This window comes from Gymnodraco acuticeps, unplaced genomic scaffold (assembly GCF_902827175.1).
Source record: "Gymnodraco acuticeps unplaced genomic scaffold, fGymAcu1.1, whole genome shotgun sequence".
Classification (NCBI taxonomy): domain Eukaryota; kingdom Metazoa; phylum Chordata; class Actinopteri; order Perciformes; family Bathydraconidae; genus Gymnodraco; species Gymnodraco acuticeps.
Genome location: NW_022991286.1, coordinates 2,250,664 through 2,271,923, shown reverse-complemented (window position 1 = coordinate 2,271,923; position 21,260 = coordinate 2,250,664). Strand labels below are relative to the sequence as shown.

Genomic DNA, 21,260 nt, shown 5'->3' with positions numbered 1-21,260 from the left:
TGTAATATCTAAGTAATCATCTTGAAATATGACATTAATAATTGTAATATACACACATCTTATGTGAGATTGATTTCAAATACACTACTTCGACATTAGCTTGTCTACATACTCGAGCATAGCGAATTTAAATTAACCTTAGCGATGCATACAGTTCCTTCCTACCTACATAATAAAATATCTCTCTAAGTTACAAGGATGACCTTATTTGACCAACCTCAAACAGAAGCCGTTTGTTCTACAGTATTATCCCACTTAACGCTTAACACTTGTCTATTTCGTTTTAACCTTTATATACAGTATACAGTCTATGGTTTTAACTTGGAGACTACGATTAGCATCGTTAGCACAGATGTAGCTACCACTCGCTTACACGCTAACCCAAGCCTTAACATTCATTACGTAGCTGATTAAAATCATAAACACATAAATAAGTACTCGAATTTCACTTACCGCAAAACCGCATTCATGCACCGTCTGTTTTAACGGCAGAGCGAGTCACAATAGTCCGATATAAGCATGAAGACACAGGCCGTTTCTCAATCTCGAGGATACTGGCTTCCAAGCCAATATTTCAAGGATGGTACGTCATCGAGTGCCGCCGAAGGACTGTTCCAATCTCCAGCATACTTGGAATTCCACCGAGGCCGCGTCCTTGGTTTGGGGGTAATTTCGAGGCTGCACATGGGTAGACTTTGGGTCCTTAAAATCCCCACAATGCTTTGCGTACCGACCAATTTCAAAAACCCTTGCGGAGAATGTCTGAACCGACGCAGCACACATTTAAATGTACTATGTAGTGGCGTAGAACATGTGTTGGTAAATATGTTACTTTGTTACATTTGTTTGTTATCACCAAAAATGTGTTCCGTGAAAGTAAAGCAAGTTCATAATTAGATAGACATCGTGAGGTATTTATTTTCGGTACAGTTTATGTTGAAACTGTTAGAGAGAGTGGCACACTTGTTAGCCTGTTCCATTATTCTTCGTTTTCCGAAGCCGTGGCTTGGAAGCATACTTGCTTAGTTTCTGAAGGAAGTGACTTGGAAGTACGCGACTACCAAGCCAGCATCCTCGCGATTGAGAAACGGCCTCCGACTGACCCGAGCCTCGTCGTTTTGATAGCGCCGCCCCTTCGCTCCAACCCCCCTCCCTCCCCCCACATCTACAGGTGAAAATTACTTTTGCGACACATTCATCACAAGAAGTGTAGCAAAAGTCAAGGCCGCAGATTCGTCGATTTATACTGCCACAGAGCAGATTCGTAAAGTTGTAATGACTGATTTGATAGGTTGTATTTACCAAGTTGCAGTTGTAATGGAAAATATATTTTAAAAATATATATTTTTCTGCAAGTGAACATTTCATCACTAAGTTCATTTTTTCTTCTGTGACTTCAAATTTAGTTCACAGTTACGTGGACATTTTATTTATTTTTTTAGTGTAAATGTATGCACACAAGCTCAGATTTTTTTCTGCAAGTGCTCACATCAGGTTTTACACGCTCTCGCATTTTGCACCATATCTACCTTCACAATAACCCACCTTCGAGTGATGCTCTAGTTTCTTCATGTACGCCGGCCGGACTGAAACTGTCCGTTTCTCAATCTCGACGATACTGGCTTCCAAGCCAATATTTCAAGGATGCTACGTCATTGAGTGCCGCCGAAGTACTGTTCCAATCTCCAGCATACATGGAATTCCACCAAGGCCATGGGTAGACTTCGCGTCCTTAAAATCCCCACAATGCTTTGCGCACGGACCAATTTCAAAAACCCTTGCGGAGAATGGCTGACCCGACGCAGCAAACATTTAAATGTAAGTATGATTTGATCATTTATTTTAAACGTCAGGCCTACAGCATGGCCACAAACCCCATCTAAAATCAGAGGCTCTGACCTAATTACCTGATTGCATCCACCTGGGTTACTTGGCTCAACCAAATAACTTTATATAAGTTTACTTTAAACCACACTTAAAATAATAATATAATTATACATATGTATGCCTAAATGTCTACAGTAGCCTATAGCAACTAATACAAGTTTTAAATAAATAAACATTCAAATGTGAAAGACACCTTCAATGAATATTTAAAACTTACACAAAATCAGATTCTTGTAAAAATTAGAGTACATCTGTCAAGCTAAGATATATACATATATCTTAGCTCTTAGCTTGACATGCTCGTTCAGTTAGCATACACATATATATTATTTATGTATTCCATTCCTTTAAATTGAATATTTAAAATACAACTTATCAAAATAAAGACAATTACACTGCGCTAAACAGCCAAATCGACAAACAACCGAGAACCTAAATAGTCTGTAATTATATCTAAATCCACAAGACGTTAAAGGTGAGGTATATCATTTTGGAGAAACCAGCTCAAGTGCGCTAGAATTTGAAAGTACACAACCGGAACAAATCTGCCCCTTCCTTCAGACTTCCTTACAGAGTCCCTCCTCCAACACACACGAACGCGCACATGACCAAGGAGGGTACGAGATGAGTTTGTGTCATAGGCTGCTTCTCAGGTCGATTAAATGAAATCCTTGCTTCCCTCACTTGCGTCGTTTCCCTGCGTTTAGTCCCTCCCACCAGGGAAGCATGGAGGGACGCAAGGGAACCACGAGAAGCAGGGAAATGAGTTTTAAGAGCAATGGGACGTCCTTTCCTCCGGAGCGTCACATGAAGCGACGTCCGTTTGTGATGACGCTGCACAGCTGATCGTCTGACAGCAGCCAGCTCTGTCCCCGTTATTTCCACACACACCCCCGCCTCTGTTAGTACACATTTACTGACACAAACATTTGTATCATCTGTTGTAGATCCCAATAAATAAAATAAAATAAGAACTCATTCTCAAAAAAGATAAACGCCATTCTTAAAATGTATAAACGAACAATAGTTTGATTAATATTGATTAGAGTGCACAATAGAAATGAAATAATTGAGAGAAGAAAAAGAGATATGTTATCTATCAAAACCCAGTTAGATTAACATTCATTGGATTGCACACTTTGTTTGTTTGTTTGTTTGGATATGTAGCACATTAACATTTTAATAGCACTTAATGACTGACTGAATGGAAATAACAATAAATGTAAATGTAAACCGAAAAAAGCGATCATGAAAATGTTTCCAACAAATGAATAAAATGATTTTTGACCACTTTGTTGTTCAGATATATCACATATGTGTAACTAAATGAAACAGGAATTGAAACAAAATATGGTATAAACTGAAGAGTGACTCCCGTGAGGTTCATGTATTTTCTTCACTCCGCTGGGAAATGAGATCAGTGCATGCACTGCATCGTCCAATCAGTGAGCGATACACAGTAAGGGGGCGGGGCGAGTATCTGAGGATTTCATCGGAGGATGGTCTGGTGGTTCCTCGATTATCGCTCCTCGCTCCTCGATCCTCGGTCCTCCGGCAGAAATAAGAGCCATGGGACGGTACTCAAGATGGCGCAGGCAAATCAACTTCCGGTGAGACCGAGGACCGAGGAGCGAGGAAATTAAAATAGTCGACCTGAGAAGCAGCCATAGACTGTATATAGGTTTGTGCACATGGAAGGCTGACAGGCAGGTCGGCCATCCAGCTCAGATGATTGGTCGTGCTTTTTACAACACCTCGGCTTCCACAGAAGACATTTTTTAATGTATTTATTGTCAAAGCATTTAATATATTCATTGCTATCGGGATGTTAAAGGTGGGGTAGGTACGTTTGAGAAACCGGCTCGAGATACACTTTTTGTTATATTCCATGGAATGCTCTCTCAACATCCCGATAGCAATGAATACATTAAGTGCTTTGACAAAAAATCCATAAAAAAACGTCATCTGTGGAAGCCGTAGTACTGTAAAAAGCATGACTCACGTGTCTGACCATATTTGGAAGTACAACTTCCTACAACTTCCTACAGGTTCAACCTCCACCGGCATCGGCTGCAGCTGGACCCTTCTCGGCTAGGAAGGATTATTGCCTCGCTTCAGAAGCAACTGGCTTGTTTGAGACGAGCCTTGGGCTGAAGTCAAATAGTCCATTTGATTTAGCTTAGGAACCTTCCTAACGGAGTGAAATTACCCGGAAGTCCCTCAGTGGCAGGCTGGCAGCCATGATAAGTGCCGTTCGAATTCTCTAGAACAGTGCTTCTCAAAGTGTGGTCCGCGGACCACTGGTGGTCCGTGATCGCCCCCTAGTGGTCCGTGAGTATATTGGTACAATTTCACATTTGAAATTAATTAATTAATTAAAGTTTTCCGCACTCTCGCGGGAATATCTCCGCAATGGAGTGAGCTTAAGTTTCACTTTCAATTGCATGATATAGCCCAGATAAACACCTTCATCATACATGTGGCCACTTGTTTGTACCATTTTCAGGCGATTTGTAAAAAACAATGTGTTTTTGGATATTTGTGGAGTTAGGTGGTCCGCGAGTGTTTTTTTTATTGGTTAAGTGGTCCTTGGCATGAAAAAGTTTGAGAAACACTGCTCTAGAATGATAGGAAAGGAGGTTTCAAACTTCCTTTATAACCTCCTTTAGCTTAGGAACCACTGGACCTTCCTCACCGAAAGGAGAGGAGAAAATGCTGCCCCACAATGCATTGCAGCCGCAGCATTTGCTGTCACTCAACAGTCGGCCGTTCACGGAAACAAACGATTATGACGGAGAAATTATATCATGAAAGTTACGGTGCTTATTAAGCATTTTAAAACGTATGTGGTAAGTTGCCAAAGTGCTTTGTTCTGAACGTTCATCAGTATTATAATCAAAAAGAGAAATATGAACGTTAGTTTTTACTGAAATGATCAAATAAAGTCAACATTTCACTGAGCTGTGTGGGGTTGTTCAACTTTTAAAAGATGTTTGAATGGTGATGTACACAGTGATAGGTGTTAAGGACTAACGTTTATAATAAATACATTTGTATTGATTTTAAGATCTTTTCATAGTTCATACAATCATACGTATTGGGATCATTTGTATTAATGTGGACCGGAGGGAGAGGGTGACGAGCATAAGTTTCACTTTCATTTTTTATTTCAATTCCAACTTTGGTCATGAAGAATATGTTTCTCTGTTGTCCACGTTCATAAAGCAAAGCAACAGCATCAGAGCATGTTGCAGAGTCTCTAGATGAGTCCCTCGTTCTTATTATACATCCATGTTGTAGTCCGCTGTATAGAAAACTGTAGTTTCCATAGTTTCCCCACAGCAGCAGACGCACATTCATGACGTCCGCTGGCGCATCATAAACACGTCGGATAGTGAAAGTGCATTCGGATTCTCTAAAGTACCAGTCTCTTCTCCTAAATCCTTTTGAATTCTCCTATCCACTATCCCTTAACCCCGTGACGTTTCACTCAGAGGTCAAGGAATAGGAGGACCGAGGAGCGAGGAGCGATAATAGAGGAGCTATAACCGAGGAACCACCAGACCATCCTTCGATGAAATCCTCAGACACTCGCCCCGCCCCCTTACTGTGTATCGCTCACTGATTGGACGATGCAGCGCATGCACTGATCTCATGCTTCTTGACATGAGAGCAGATTCCCAGCTACTCAAGATGGCGCAGACAAATCAACTTCCGGTGAGACTGAGACCGAGGAGCGAGGAAATGAAAAATAAGAGAAGTGAGAAGGGCCCCAAGTCGGACACAATGACTAACCATCATGCAACGCGCTAGGAAGACGTTGATCGCAATTGCGCAGGTCTGCGTCGGTCTCGCTTGTCTCAAACAAACCTACTGACTCGGAAGACATGTGCTACCAAGCAAGCGTTCTCGACATAAACACCCCCTGTCTCGCAGACACAGCGCGGGAGCAGTTTGTTCAACACTTCCAGAGCTGCTGGGTGCGGCGAGTCTGACTCAGGTGACGTGCTGATATGTTGAGGTGGCTTTAGCTCGACGTTTTGGCAGGACGGAATTATTTTTATTTGACAATTTAATGTCTGTTTTTCGTCTTTATCTACAGGGGGTTATACACACTGTCTGAGAGCACACTGCATCTTCAAAGGTTTGTTACGCTATCATCACACACATAGGCTACAAGTATGCCAGTTATTGATGAGTACAATTATTAATGTGTTGATGTATTTATCATGCTGGTAGAACAAATGTTATTAACTGAAGTGACTTCATCTATAAAAAGCAGTAAATCTGTTCTGAAGAATTGTGTTGAAACAACATTTGGAGAAGTTGTTTGATTAAATGTTTCCGCTCTCTTATTTATATTGCACTTACATCTTAAACCACCATGTGTAGAAAAGAAAACACAATTGTAACATAAAGACATTTTTTTTTACCAAGTCTTCCCGATGGCGTCCTGTGACTACTCCCATGTTACTTTTGTGAATACCTGTGATGATGCCTTCTACTTTCAAGGTAAATGTGATTTTATTCTTTCTCAGTAGCTACTTGCTACTTTTATATGGTTTAAAATATTTGAACTATAATTTTTGATATAATCACTATAATTTTTATGTTTCTAAATAAATCCTGAAATATATTTTTCTGTTCCCCTTTTCTATTTCAACCACACACATGACAGAAACACTAGGTGAGAAAATGGTTGTGTAGTTGTTTTTGTTGAATACACATTGCATTCCTTTTCAACTGATGTTGCTGCTGATATAACATGTTTTTCTCTCAAAGAGATGGGTGAAGATTTGGCTGAAGATGGTTTCGCAAAGTCACCGCTGGAACCCGAGATACACTGGGTCCTAAGCAAGTCCAACCAATTCCTGCTCTTTCATGAAAGTCAGTTTGAAGTGAAAAACTTAGACAAGACTCAGCTAAATCAGCCTGGTAAGATGCAACCAACACACCAACATATTGTACTTTAATCCAACCCTTATAAACAGGGATCCATTTTCATTTACAACTGCAAAAATATCAACCTAGCATCTATATGGACACTTACAGCATTTAGAAACAAGTATCTGGAAATATAAGTAAAAATGAACTTTCTTCCAAAACGCTTCATGGTGGCAAGGCAAGTTTATTTATATAGCACCTTTCAGCACACGGCAATTCCAAGTGCTTTAAAAATTAAAATTAAAAGACATCTAAGAATAAACACATCATAAAATGGCATTTAAAAACAGGCATTAAAAAGCAAAGATAATAAAATAAACACAACAGGTATAGAATACATGAATAAAAACCATGCTGCAGATATAAACAGCTCACTCAAATGCAGCGACAAAAAGATATGTTTCTAGTCTGGATTTAAAAGTATTAAGAGTTGCAGCGGACCTGCAGGATTCAGGGAGTTTGTTCCAGATAGTCGGGGCATAGAAGCTAAACGCTGCTTCTCCATGTTTAGTTTTTACTCTTGGAACAGAGAGTGAATATTTGTTGGCTCCTACTGGCTAACAGGACTCATGGAAATACAGTGAATACAATGAGGATATACTGCTAACCATGTCCAGCTGTGAAGAGCTGAACCCTCCTCGAATTAGATATGAGTAACATTCCTGCGGTCAGCCATAAAAGACGACAAATGTATGCCAGATGTCTTACATTAGTTCAAACACCCTTATATGAAACGCAATGTGTGCAGAAGAAGCTTTATTCACACAAGACCGAATGCATAAAACACAATCTGTTTCCAGTCTACATTTATATTTATATTGTGTGAGTGGTAATGAGTCCTAAACCCTGGAAATGACTTAGCATTTGACCACTTTAAGAACAGCGAACCGGTGACTAAATGAGATCGTCTTTGACCTCAAGTGATGCGACTCATAGGGTTAGCTTTTTACTTCTGCCGATAGCAATTATGCTGTGAAAAATCACAAAGTAGTGTTAATATGTGGGATTATCCTGCTGAACAAAATGTGTAAGTATCATAAATGCGCGTTAGCCACAGATCCTTTTTCCTGCAACATGCCTTTTTGTCTAGGGAGCCCTTGTGTTGCTATCTTCAGGGTCTGTTTTATTCCACGACACAGTATTTACTTGACTCAATATAACATGTAGATGTGCTGTATATCGTTTAATTATTTATGCATTTTACTTGCACTATTTTATTTCTTTTGATGTTTTAAGTATATTGTACTTGTTGAGATTAAAGGCAGTCACGGATGTGTTCGGGGAGTAAGTTCCAGAGACCATAGTTGCAAGAGTGGAGCAGAGAAGGAGAGTGATGGCCGGAGACGGCCATCACGGCCATATATTTTTCAGATGGAAGAAGGCAGTTTTGTTGATGTGCTTAATATAGTTTTCAAGAGGTTGCTGTTGAAAATGACTCAGAGGTTGCGGATGTGTGGGGAGGGAGACAGAGTGGAAATATCGAGGGTGATGGAGAGGTTATGATTGTTTTTGTTGAGGGATTTGGGAGCGATGTCTTGCATGTCTGATTTATCACAGTCGAGTTTGAGGAAGTTATTTTACATCCAGGATTTTATTTCAGTGAGGCAGTTGGTGGTGATGGACTTTGTTGAAATGTAGAGTTGGACATCGTCGGCTTAGCAGTAGAAAGCCTATGAAAACACAATACATTAGGTCGTACTGTGAAAGTATTCTCAAAGATGTCAATCGTTGTGTTTCTATAACAACGATCCTCCATCATTCACAGTGTGCTGCTGTTTCCTCTTGCTTCTTGCCCTCTGGTTTTTACTTTTTAGACTGCCAATTCAAAATCCAGAATTACAATGACATGGAGACTGATGGGGGACCAAAGGGAAGGCCAATCATGCTGTATGCGAGTATCGGTGGCGATAAAATGGTGGTGCGCTGCGAGCAAGATAGTATTTCTTCTGAACAAATTGTGAGTATTCACAAATAATGTACAGTTATTTACAATGTGTGGTGAAGATCCACTCTCTTCCTTGACTGTGATCAGGTTTCATTTGTTGTTTCCAGGGATGAAAAAAGTACTTAGATCTGTTACTCACAGTAAGTAAAAGTAGCAATACTAAAGTGTAAAAATGCTCCGTTATAAGTAAAAGTCCAGCATTTGAAATCAAACTTAAGAAGTACATAAATATTGGCTTGGGAATATTCTTAAAGTACAAAAAGTAAAATTACTTTAAAAATGACCGCTGCCTTTGTTGGTAGTGTTTCAAATGGTAAGGCGACAAAAAATTAATTTCCGTCAAGAAAAACAGGAACACTGGGAGAGTCATTGATTTACAAATGATCATTTCCCTTAACATTTATCCCATACTCCTTCAGCTTTTCATTCTGTCAACTCTATTCAACTAACTGAATGCATAACTAAATCCGGTTTGCTGTGTCTCTTTCAATTGAAGGATCTTCCAAAGAAGATTGATGAAAGTACCAGCGACAAATTGTTCTACATGGAAAAAAGCCAAGCATCTCACATGTACAAGTTTCGGTCCTCCAAGTTTCCGAATAAATACCTGGGATTTGTGCTCGATGCAAACCTTAACTTGAATAAACTGGTGCTAAAGACGAGCAAGGAACCGGATAATAAGTGTGAGTGGCGTGTGTGTAACTGCAAAAGCGATCTCAAAATGTAATCATAAAAAATCCACCCTGATTGTCTCATTAAGGGTGAATGGCTTTGGGGACTACCTGCAGTAATTGTTTTTCCTATGTGCTGTTACATACACTTTACCTTGTTTTTGAGAACTTAATAATTTAATAACAGCTTATGGGACCCACAAGTCTTATAGTATCAAACCACAAAGGCATATTAAAATAATCATGATAAATATTGTTTTTAATATCTAAATCAAAAATAATTTGGGAAATTCTGAAATAGTATTTGAACATGTATTTTCTTAGTGTTATATTAAGACATGTTTCTTATTGAATAACTGCATTCTTTTATTTCAAAACATTTTAAATCTGTTTTTATATAATAATGGCATTTCCCCCCAAAGACATGCATTTGGTTTGTTGCATTATATTAATAGCTTGAGTTTATTGATGTACTATTGAACAGTTTGGTTGATGCATTACAGTGTAATATAATGGACTCAATAAACGATGTACCTTAGATACGACCAGCTTGTTTACTGCATTAGTTTCTGCCGGAGTATAAATTGAATGTATTGTAATTAATGTATGATTACAATATTACAATATCAAATGAAGTATGTTTTTTTTTTTTATAAATTACATCAGAATGTTTTATAATATGGTTCCATACCTTTTGTACTCTGTCATTGTATATATTGTTAGGTCATAAAATGTCAAAATATGAAAACATCTGTAAAGCAAACTTTATTTTGCTGAGGCAGGAACAGTGCATTTTTCTTGCCACATCGGATTTTGTGCGTATAATCTGAAAAGTTGAACAAAAATTTCACAGAAATGACAAATGAACAATTTGGAAGAATCAAACAGACCAAGACAAAACGTGTAAGCTCTCAAACATTTACTGCGTGAGCATTGAGACAACCAAATGAAGTACAAACCGGTTTTAAAGCCAACACAACCGGCGACACCCATACAAGCAGTACTAAAGATTATAGCTGGAATAAATGAAGGAGTTTGATTCGTCAGCCATATTGAATCTTATATAGGCTCACATTGATGAAGGAACAGTGAAATGAGGTTTCTATGTTTCCCCCCAAGAGGTAATAAATAAATACAACTGCCATCAATACATTTGTGTGAAATATTTTCAAGTTCGACATGTTTTTATTTTGTCGTTTGCTCACTTACAGCGGAAGCGCTTTGTAATCCATACTGTACATGAAGTACGACTCAACAAATGAAGTTACAGGCGCGGTAATGCTACGTTCTTTTGTTCATTGCAGAAACCACGTGTGAATTATACTTTTGTACGCTGCAAAAACGTTAAAGCCATTGTGTTGGTGATGTAGGATTGGCTTGATTTAAGGATGCACTTCCGTTCTTGCCTATCTTTAATGAACCTTCAATAGGGCAGCAGTTAGCTAACGAAAGCAAAGGCAGTCTGCTCTCAACAAAAACAAACAGCTGGAGATCTGCAAACAGCGGTCTGTCATCAGCATACAGTGAAACTCGAGGTGAGGGAAAGGCTAAGAGTGTAGCAACAAAAGAAACAGTAGGTGGATCTTCCTGGTGGGGGGGTTAGTGTGGAGGGCGCGCAGATCTGCTATGCTATCCCTGATGAGTTTGAGCAAAAGGTAGTATGTACACATTGTGAATGAAAGAAAATACATTTAACAAATGAGCAACATACAAGACCCGAACAGACAGCACTTTTGTGTAAGACTTAATTGAAGTTGTAGCGGTTTATGCATGTACCCAGTAAATATAACGATTACATGCGAGGAAACTGGTAGCTCCTATTTGTAGTTATTCTTGTTGCTTATGATGAAAATCTACAGGGGAACGTTGCTAGAAGTCCACATTGAACTAAAAGATCTGAATATCTCCCACATTTTAGAAGAGAAAATGGATGCCAGTTGTTGACGGAAAACTTAAAACAGAGACCAAGCCTGAATTGATGGACGCTAATTACAGTTACACACCTGTGAATCACTGTTATATCGTCAACATGATATATTTATAACAATTTACATAGAACACCTTCAATTTTTTACAATCAGCCAGGACAAGATTTCTCTTCTCCCGGTGTCTCGGTCCTCCAAGCTTCCACAGTTAACTCATTTGCTCCAGAGCAGGGCGATGGCTTTGCAGAGGCCCACGTCGTTGTAGTTGAAGTAGCAGAGACCGGCGAAGGTGACCGTGGACAGGAGGAAGAGGCCGGCGTTGGTCATCTTGATCTTTGCGTCCCCATGAACGTAGTCTGTTAATACCTGCCCGATACCCCTAGAGACAGACACAAGCAAACGCAGAAACGTTTTAGTAAGCAAAACACTTTTTATAACATTACGTAAGTTTGTTGATAGCTAATTACTTTTAGCCATTTGCTTTTGGAGATTGCATTTAGCTTCAATTGCATTTCGCTTTATGTATAAATGTGCTGTTAATATGTGGAGATTGTCCTGGACAAAACGTCTAAGTGTCAAACGTGTGTTTGACAGGTTTGCAAAATTGCAAAAATCCGATTGAAAAATGGCGCTGGCTTTTTGCCGAGGGAGCCCTAACGATGCCAACTACTGGGACGGAATATTACAAAATGTTTGCTTAGGTGTTAGCCTTTGACCTAGATCATCATTCTTTAACCTCTGTTTGTCGTCTCTCATGGCTCAGGCATGAACCCTGTAGAGTTGCTGTTATCTCTCTCACATAGAGGCAGCTCTGGCTCTTTCTATTGACAGTTAAATCATAATCTCACACAAGATGTATTGTCCAAGGACACATGGGCCCAGGAGTTCAACACTTTTAATCTCAATCAGATTTTGAAATTAATCCTTTTAATTCTACCGATCGCCATCTAGTGGATATGAAAAATAATACATGGAAGACAAGAGACTACATTGCAGAGACATCTATAATGTCTATATTTGTTCATTTGAAAGGTGATGACAGATGATGGACTTTTGTTGTTGTTGAAGATAATCTAAATTACATTTGTGATTGACAATCTTTGTTGTGATACTTTTATGAGCATAAACATTTATGTCATCAACATTTGGTTGAAAACAAAATAGGCCCCCACAAACGTGAGCAAAAATGGAAAAATAAAATGTATTTCCCATGAAGGCTAAAAATGGTGTATTATTTCAGTTGACAAACTTTGCCATCTTATTTATATTGAAACATATTTTTAAATAAATTGTACAGCACATTTTGCTCTGGTAATCCACTGGAAACCCACCCCTCTGGTGGGATCAGGATAATCCAGTTGTTTGGGATCAAACTGATCCCAATCCTGTGTTGTCGGTTTGAAGATTTGATCCAGATTAAAGCTTGGATTGGATTTCTTGATCTGATCGGATATCAAAGTGATCCTAATCCTGTTTTTTGGTTTTGAACTCCCCAAAATCTAAATCTGAGCTGATCAGATAGGGATTACAAGTTTTGAGCTCCTGGGCCCTGGAGGTCCAGCATATCAGATGTGCAAGTCCCTTAAGTTTTGCAGAAACAGTTTTATTGCCCTGCTTGTTTAGTCTTAGTATGAAGAATGTTTATTTATTATTTCTGAACTAGTTCAAATCTCTGACTAGGGGAAATATTCTTCAGAATTGGTTTGGGAAACCTCTGTGTCACCTCGTGGCTGCAGCAAATATCTTTGTCAATTCTCCGGCTGTAACTTCAAATAAACCTTCAGCTGTTTGCAATCAAGTTGCAGCTCTCCCGTGTTCCATTGTGTTATGACTCCATTGCTCCAGAGCTTTTCCATTACAAGGGCAACCGTAATGCTGATTGAGTTTGACTCCCCTGGTCTATACTTCTGAGACTTCATCCTCCATTGCTACGGCACGTCAGAGATGCAATTCAATACAATAGCTAATTTAAGACACTTTGTTGTTGCCGTTAGGAACAGATAAATGTGCACAGTTTAGAGTACATTAAGAGTAAATTGATATAAACTGCAGATGTAAAATGTGTTGTCTCAACAGCGTTATCTTCAACTTCCACCAGATAATGGTCCAAGTAGCAGAGCTTGGTAATTCAATGTTTTGAGCCCAATGCACCTTGGGATTTATAATTGATGCTTTATGTACAAAGGCTTTCCTGTCAAAGATTTGATTTTAATTATTTTAATAAATAACAGATTTGATATGAGAGCTTGGTTGATGAATTGGCCAGGCCTCTACCTCCTTAGATGAAATTGCCTAATTAAAAGGCATTCAGTTCCAACATTCCTTAGTGCTGTATAATCCTGTCAGGCACAGCCTACATGTACTAGCCAAAAAAGAGGAACCTTTCCAACCTTCATCCCGGGCCTTCAACAATGCCCATCGCAGCATCATGTTAACTGGTTTTGGACACAGAGGACTTGGCAGGACCCTTGGAGGAACGCATTGTTTGACTTATCACTACTCATGACTGGGATTTGTGGCCTACACCTGCCAGGCTGTTAAGTCGGCGCCCAAACTGACGGAAGAACACATCGCTGCAACGCTAAGCTAAAGCCACTCTCTCAAGTCTGCAAACAAAGCCAGGCCTAATCGAGGCTGAATTAATAGCTGCTGACAGCCGAGGCAGGATGGCTGAACCCCCCCTCAACAAAGCCCCATGGCATAACGTTTGCATTTTGTCCTGTGAGGGTCAGTGAGCAAGCTAATTCTATGACCTGGGTAGAGACGAAATAAGTTTGTGGAGGGTTCAAAGAAACTTTCATTCCAACTCCCCATACGCTCTATTTGTGTTAAATCCCAATCTGCTGGTGTATGACCACAGAGGTGAGGAGGGCTGTGACCGGGATGCTGACAAGTCGAATTAATACCCTATTAGCATTCGACTACAATTCCCTGTGAACCTCGAGACGAAGGGATTTACCCGTCACCTTTTCCCAGGATAAGGGAAGTCTATGATCCACTCAGTGACTGGTCCCTCTGGAGGCTTCAGCTGTTCAATGTCAGAAACACCCTTTCAGCCCTCAAAATAACTACTTTAAAATAGGGCTGCTCGATTATGGCAAAAATCATAATCTCCATTATTTGGGTCAATAATTGATATCACGATTATCCATTTACTTTGAAAACATCAATTTATTGGAGAATTTATTTTTTATTATTATTTAATAATAATAATGAAAAAATAATCGTTTTATTTAGATTACGTTGTTTTCGTAATCGTTGCAAGCCATAATCGTAATTGCGATTAAAATACGATTAATTGAGCAGCCCTACTTTAAAATGTATTACCAAAAACTAAACTTTATAATCTTCATGAAAGTAGGATGTTTGCACCTAATAAGTTGGTAACAGGCTGTCAATAGAGCAATTTACAGAGATATACAAGACTGGCCAAACCTGATCTTTGGTGTGTAATTGCCAAGTCAGCAGGAAGTGAAACTATGTCATTTCAAAGTTTAGAGAAGTAGATACTTCTTAAAGAATCAGTGGTGCATGAAGCCAACACGTCTCGACTCTCGAGAACCAAAATGCTGGGATGTTGATGGAATCTTCCCTGGATATTCTGAAGGCCATAGAGCGTGCTCTCTCGTCCATCTTATCCTTAATGAGATAAGATGGAACTTTATTTATCCCCGTGGGGAAATTCAAGCGTTTATAGCAGCAACAGGGTCAGAGTGAAAAACATGATTCACACAAGGTAAAAAATAAGATAAAATAGAACAGAATTTAAATAATAATAACAAAATTAAGCCCGCCTCCGAGCCGCTGCTTCACGCCCAATCTTGGCACAGTCAAATAAATGAATGAAGAAAAATAACTCAATTTGGCATTTAGCACATTTTTAAGACTTTAAGGACCGTATTATTTAAATAAGGGCTCATTGAGTTCCAACGTTTGGCCACTACAAAAATGTGCTTCAACACCTGGCTCACTTATCGGGGGCTTAGTTAGAAATGGAGAGTATGGTGTTCTATTCAATACGTTACACTTTAGGACAAAACTTTGACGGTTTTAAAACTGCAATATGGTTATTAATGAGAGCAATTGCCAACTTTCATCCTCACAAATAATGCCACCAAGGTTTGGGTTAGTGTTTGCCTGTCTCACCAGTGTCCATGCAGGGTCAGGGCAGCAGCCAGGGAGTAGTCGACGGCAGGACAGGGGCTGAAATAGGCTGCGGGTCCCAGGGCCAGCAGCAGGATGCTCACCACTCGCTCTCCTGTCCAGTGCAGAGAGGCGGCTTTGGAGCCAGAGCCCGCTGTAGAGGGAAACAAACAGCAGACCTCAGTATCTGTGGCCAAAAGGTAAAAACAGTAGAAGGAGTGTACCAAAGAAACTTATTATATTATATTTGTTGGTGTAGTTTATATCAAAGCACATAATCCAAAGAACGTGACACTTGACACTTTTTGATTCTTGATGCTGCAAACACATTTTTGGATAGTCTTCAAAAAGTGTTGTAACAACTTGGTAACAATTGTAGTGTTCTGAATTCAAAAAATGTAGGGATGCTCGTGCCTATATGACACACGATAGCCATTTCCTTTAACGTTTCAATAACACTTCAGTATCTAGTGTAAAGAAGTTATCAACCCAATTTAAAAAATGTATTTCCTTAAAATAAGCCTGGTGTATTAAATGAACAAAGTCTTGGTAAACACGATTAAGAATCGGGCGAAGCCGAGCAACACTTTGGTATTTGACAGATGGATTTCTCTGACCTCCTAACCCGAATAGTGGGTCAGAGCGGTAAAACCGGTTAGCAATAATCAGTCCTTGCATGAACCAGGTGTCAGATTACAGCCACCACTCGAGTATTTAGGGAGCTATAAATGAACCACAAAACACCAGAGCTACATCAGAAAGGCCGTCAGCCACCTGCTTTCAGGTCAAACCTTTTATATATAGTCTATGGTCAAACCAGAAAACCTGCACCGTGCTAGTTTAGAGAGACATAAACACATCACTATTAAGCAGTGGTCGTCAACTGGGCCGAGTGCCACATCCACCCTGAATCACAGAAAATACTAAATGAATACATATGGTGCCCTGCTACGTGTTCCATGTGCATTTTAGTCAGTCTGTTGTACCTGCTTTGTTTAAACCAGCACAACCTACAGTTAAGGAGTGAACTGTGTAATTACATTTTGTTAATTATACATTTTAGTCATCACATTCCTCAGTGCGCAGAGCACTTTTAATGTCAAAAATGTAATCATTATTGATGTCACACTTTTTTTTAAAGAGTCTGTTCCTAAAAAAATAACTTAAGTTTCGTAATACATTAAAATATTGAACAATTAGAGCTTAGCTAGGCATAAATAAAAAATGTCTTAATCATTTGAACGTCCAACCTATAGTGAGTATTTGTTAAATTCTGGCCCTTTGACACAGGTAGATGATGACCCCTGCTCTACAGAAAAGCAACACATTCAAATAAAATGTAATAAAAAGGATGAAGAGAAGTATCAAAATGATTTCATTTGACACAAGTTAGACACCTTTACTTGTTCAGTGGTATTAATATTGGTCCATTCTCTGCATGTATCATAATGTGCTTGACTCTGACCATTTGATCACATAACCTTTGGACAAAGCATTACTTGGTTAAATGAATTCTCATTTACAAGGTTGACAAAGTGCAGGTGATGGCGTTAGCTTGTTCACGAAACAGTGGCACTGGTTTCGATTCAACAAGTGGTCATTTCTGTTTATTTGATGTAGGGCTGGGCAAGTTAACGTGTTGTTATTATCGCATGATTCATTCAAAAAGAAAATTCCGCGCATTAACAGTTTTATTTTTATTGCTATTATTATTTTGAAAGTCCGTTGCTCACTGGCTCTGAATACACATACAGACAAACCATGGGTCACAGGAGGGGTGGGATTTTGATCACAGGGATGCAAACTCATCAGGTATGAAAAAGGTGACAAGGATCCGAGCCCCCGACCCCACGGAATATCGGCTTTAAAATGAGGAATAACAGGATGTTAGCAGTCAGAACAACTAAAGCAGCAGGTAATAATAACAGAAACGCCAAAGAGTCACATCTAATAGAAATATATAAAAGCATTTATTTTAATTGTGTAGCAGTCAGTTTATCATTCTGGCAGCACTGTTGAGCATTTTGAAAATGTATTGTCATGCCTCTGCAAGGCTTAGTCTTTCTATCTTTATAGCCACTGGTGTTAAGTAACTAAGATCATAAACTCAACAAGTACTATACGTGGGTACAATTTTGAGATACTTGTACTTTATTTAAGTATTTAAATATTTTGCTACTTTGTTCTTCTACTCCACTACAGTTCAGAGGTACATGGTGTACTTCTACTCCACTACATGTATTTAATACCTTCAGTTACTTCACAGATGTGGATGAATGATGGTAAATATAATCAAGTGTTAAATCAGACTTTAGTTCCACCTGGAGTAAATCCACCAGCTACCCTGCAGTATACAAAGCCATTCAAACTAGCTGCACCTTCACCAGCTTTGAGAACACTTTCATGATCAATCATTATAAAACATATCATATATTATTCTGAAATGGACCAATCTGCACAACGACTACTTTTACTGTCGCTACTTTCACTATATTTGGATGAGAATACTTTTTTGCTTTTACTTGAGGAACATTTTGAATGCAGGACTTTTACTGTAACAGAGTATTCCTACACTCTGGTACTTCTACTTTTACTGAAGTACAAGATCTGAGTACTTCTACTTTTACTCTAGTACAAGATCTGAGTACTTCTACTTTTACTCTAGTACAAGATCTGAGTACTTCTACTTTTACTCAAGTACAATATCTATAGGCTACTTATACCACCTCCGTTTATAGCCTATGAAAAAAAAAAACTATTAGAAAACAAAGGCTAAAGCTAACGTTAACAGATAGTGACAATGTATGCTAGCTAGCTAGCTCAACGATTCCTTAAATAATATTGCGACAGAAACATTTTTCAGTTCACATCACGCTCTGCCGCTCCGACAGGGAGCTCTGCTCTGAACACCTGAACGGCCCATTCTAACAGCTGTTCACCAGCGGTCCAGTCTGTGCCACAGTGACTCCGGACCACACAGTTAATATTAACGAACGCACCCGTAGGTAATGTAGCTGCTGAAGCTAGACCATCTTCGCGGAGCAGTAGAGCCTTATTATACATCCATGAGCAGAGCCGACAGGCAGGAAGACTCGAGCACACAGCTCGTGCTGCATTATAATATATAAAAAAAGAACACCATGCGTGTCATGATGGCACATAACAGCTCGCGGCCGCAGATTACTCCGGGTCCCAGACCCCCCCCATACCCCAAAAATATTTTATTGCAGATCTACATGAATCACACAAATGACCTATTTTGGATTCAAAACGGCGAATTTCGCCGAAAGGTGACAAGTTTGCATCCCTGGATCAGTATTGGCTTGGATGGGCGTCATCACGTGTCTCAACCAATGAGAGCATTTGGGGCGGGCCTTAGACTGCTGCAGCGCTCACATGAACCCGATCATGGTGAAAATGGAGAAAGGTACCGAACTCTTACATGGACATTTTAAATCTTATCCAGACGGCGGAGTTGATAGGACCAGAGTTTTTTGTAACCACTGAAAGTTTAATTGTATTACCACTGGACTCTGAGGGTAACTTGTTTCTCTAAAACAAACTAGATAAAATGTTAATGCCCTGGCAGTGGCAAATAACTTTGGTTTTATATTGGATTTGATTACATTAATTCATGTTGCAGTTGAGATTTACAAAAAAATACTACTTTTGAATTCATTATTGAATTTTGCGCATTCCAATGTGATGAATCGCAGAAAACCAGTACTAATTTGATGTTATTGGTTTGCGATATATAACGAGGTTTACCTCAGTTGTGTATTAAACTCCAGGTCTATTCTTTATGTTTCACTGCATATATCCATCTGTCAACACTGACCGTTCAGAGCCTGTGATGCATGGATCCTTGCTGTCAGCTGGTGGGGCTGTTCCTGGTAGTTGTGTGGTACTACCAGCGGCCTGGCCAACAGAGTGCCTTGGTAGAACAGAGCTGAAGAGAAAAGACCACAACTTTTTTTTATTTTATCAAATGGACAAAAATATGGAAATCTAACCACATACCACATGATACACAGCTATAAAGTATTTAATTTAATGCATTTCAGCTCAGCACACAACACATCTTTTAAGATAAAAACAACTATTATAACATAATTAACTGTTCTGTCCATTTACTAGAATAATGAACAAATTAAACAAAACTACTTGGTTAGATTGAAGCAGGTTTCGAAATATAGCATGGTTTTGGTTAAAATAAGTATGTTCTTTGGGTCCCTTAAAGGTGGGGTAGGTCATTTTGGAGAAACCAGCTCGAGTGCGTTCGAATTTGAAAATACACAACCGGAAAAAATCTGCCAACAAAAATTAGTAAATCATGTACATCCATGTTAAATAAATTATTATATTAACCTAATTTTGTTCTGACTTCCACCCATTTTTTCACCCAGTCACTCTAGCAGCATTACAACTGATTTAGGGTCCAAACTATAGTTATAAAATGTTTGCTTTAAGTTTCTGAAATAATGTTTGTCAATGTGTTTCCATTAGAGATAGGTTCAAATAAAAATAAAACACAGAACGTGGTAAAAACTGGCTTCCAAAAAAAAAAAATGTTCACACTTGGTAACTAGACAGTCCAAGGAGGGTGGTGGCGAGCAGTCTTAACCTCAGATGAACTTTTACTTATGTAGAATAAGTAATATACTCAAAGCTTTTTTGTTTATCTTATATATGCCGAATTGAAAACAGAGTCGTGTTATCTTATCAAAGGTTTATCGGAAAGTTTTACCTTGTATGTAAGTGGATCAATAAGCGTGTTAACTTATAGTTAGTACAACTTTAAGTAGGGTTTGGCGTGCAGGTCTGCGTAATAACGTCATGGACATCTGATGTCATCATGGTCTTCAATTCCCCCTCAGTGCACAATACTGTTTAAGACATTGTCATAGCCAATAACTGGCGCTAACCAGTGATGTGGAGAAGAATATACTTAACATTACAATAAAGGCGTGCTTTGTAACTTATGGCTTGACTTGAAAGTAACAATATTAGCCAGACATGATGTGTTCGTACATAGCTACTGTTCGACCTCCCGTCTGTCAAATCGCCCTGCTATCAGACTACTACCCTATAGTAAGCATATATGTTTAAAAAAAGACAGACACAGTGAAAACAGGCAGAAGTACTCACGTTTGACTCCTCTGCGAAACACAGAACTCAACCTGACAATAGCCGCCATGATGATTAACCAACCAAGGTCACCACAGTTACCCGGATGTAGTTGTTGAGTCGCCAGGACAAAGATGTTAGAGGACTGAGGAGATCATGGATACGTCCTTTTTTCAGAAGATCATGCAGCACTGGGGCCCCTCATTCAAATCAAACTTAGTCTTTAGGCCCTACAATCTGATTATGGTTTACATAATCCCAAAAGTCTCATATGATATAATGGTTTAAAGGGGTGTAAATACAGTCCGCTCTGTGCAAAACTACAAAATTAGGTTTACGTTTGAAATCCTGTCAAGCACAAAAAACAAAACAAGTTCAAATAATGATGAAAAAGAAAGTGAAATAAATGTAATTATCCACCGACTTAATTTCTACAATGTGTTTTTTTAATATTGGTTTCTGTTTGGTTTTATAAATGCATTCATTTATAATATTGACTCAAATCAAAGTTTATTTATATAGCCCAATATCACAAAACACGTCTGTCTCAGTGGACTTTACCAAAACAAACAACAACATTGTAAACAATAAAATTACCGGAAAATAATGAAATGACAA

General features: G+C 39.0%; 2 protein-coding genes across 8 annotated transcripts; one reads left to right on the top strand and one right to left on the bottom strand.

Annotated features, from left to right (window-relative positions):
- The first annotated feature begins 1,777 nt into the window (after positions 1-1,777).
- On the top strand, positions 1,778-9,992 carry LOC117562137. Of its 7 annotated transcripts, XM_034239959.1 has the most exons (8): positions 1,778-1,818; positions 5,990-6,031; positions 6,325-6,399; positions 6,566-6,574; positions 6,670-6,822; positions 8,646-8,788; positions 8,884-8,916; positions 9,273-9,992. In XM_034239959.1, exons 1-7 carry the CDS (start codon positions 1,788-1,790, stop codon positions 8,887-8,889), a joined length of 459 nt encoding a protein of 152 aa, XP_034095850.1. In that variant the 5' UTR covers positions 1,778-1,787; the 3' UTR covers positions 8,890-8,916; positions 9,273-9,992. The 7 variants fall into 7 exon arrangements, with proteins under 7 accessions (XP_034095850.1, XP_034095845.1, XP_034095846.1 ...); XM_034239954.1 differs by lacking the exon at positions 8,884-8,916; XM_034239956.1 differs by lacking the exons at positions 1,778-1,818; positions 8,884-8,916 and adding an exon at positions 5,620-5,887.
- A 205-nt stretch (positions 9,993-10,197) lies between these two features.
- On the bottom strand, positions 10,198-20,773 carry sdhdb (succinate dehydrogenase complex, subunit D, integral membrane protein b). Its single transcript, XM_034239962.1, has 4 exons — positions 20,664-20,773; positions 19,354-19,464; positions 15,519-15,669; positions 10,198-11,751 (listed from the first exon to the last, which is right to left on the bottom strand). Exons 1-4 carry the CDS (start codon positions 20,710-20,712, stop codon positions 11,586-11,588), a joined length of 477 nt encoding a protein of 158 aa, XP_034095853.1. The 5' UTR covers positions 20,713-20,773; the 3' UTR covers positions 10,198-11,585.
- Positions 20,774-21,260: the final 487 nt, after the last annotated feature.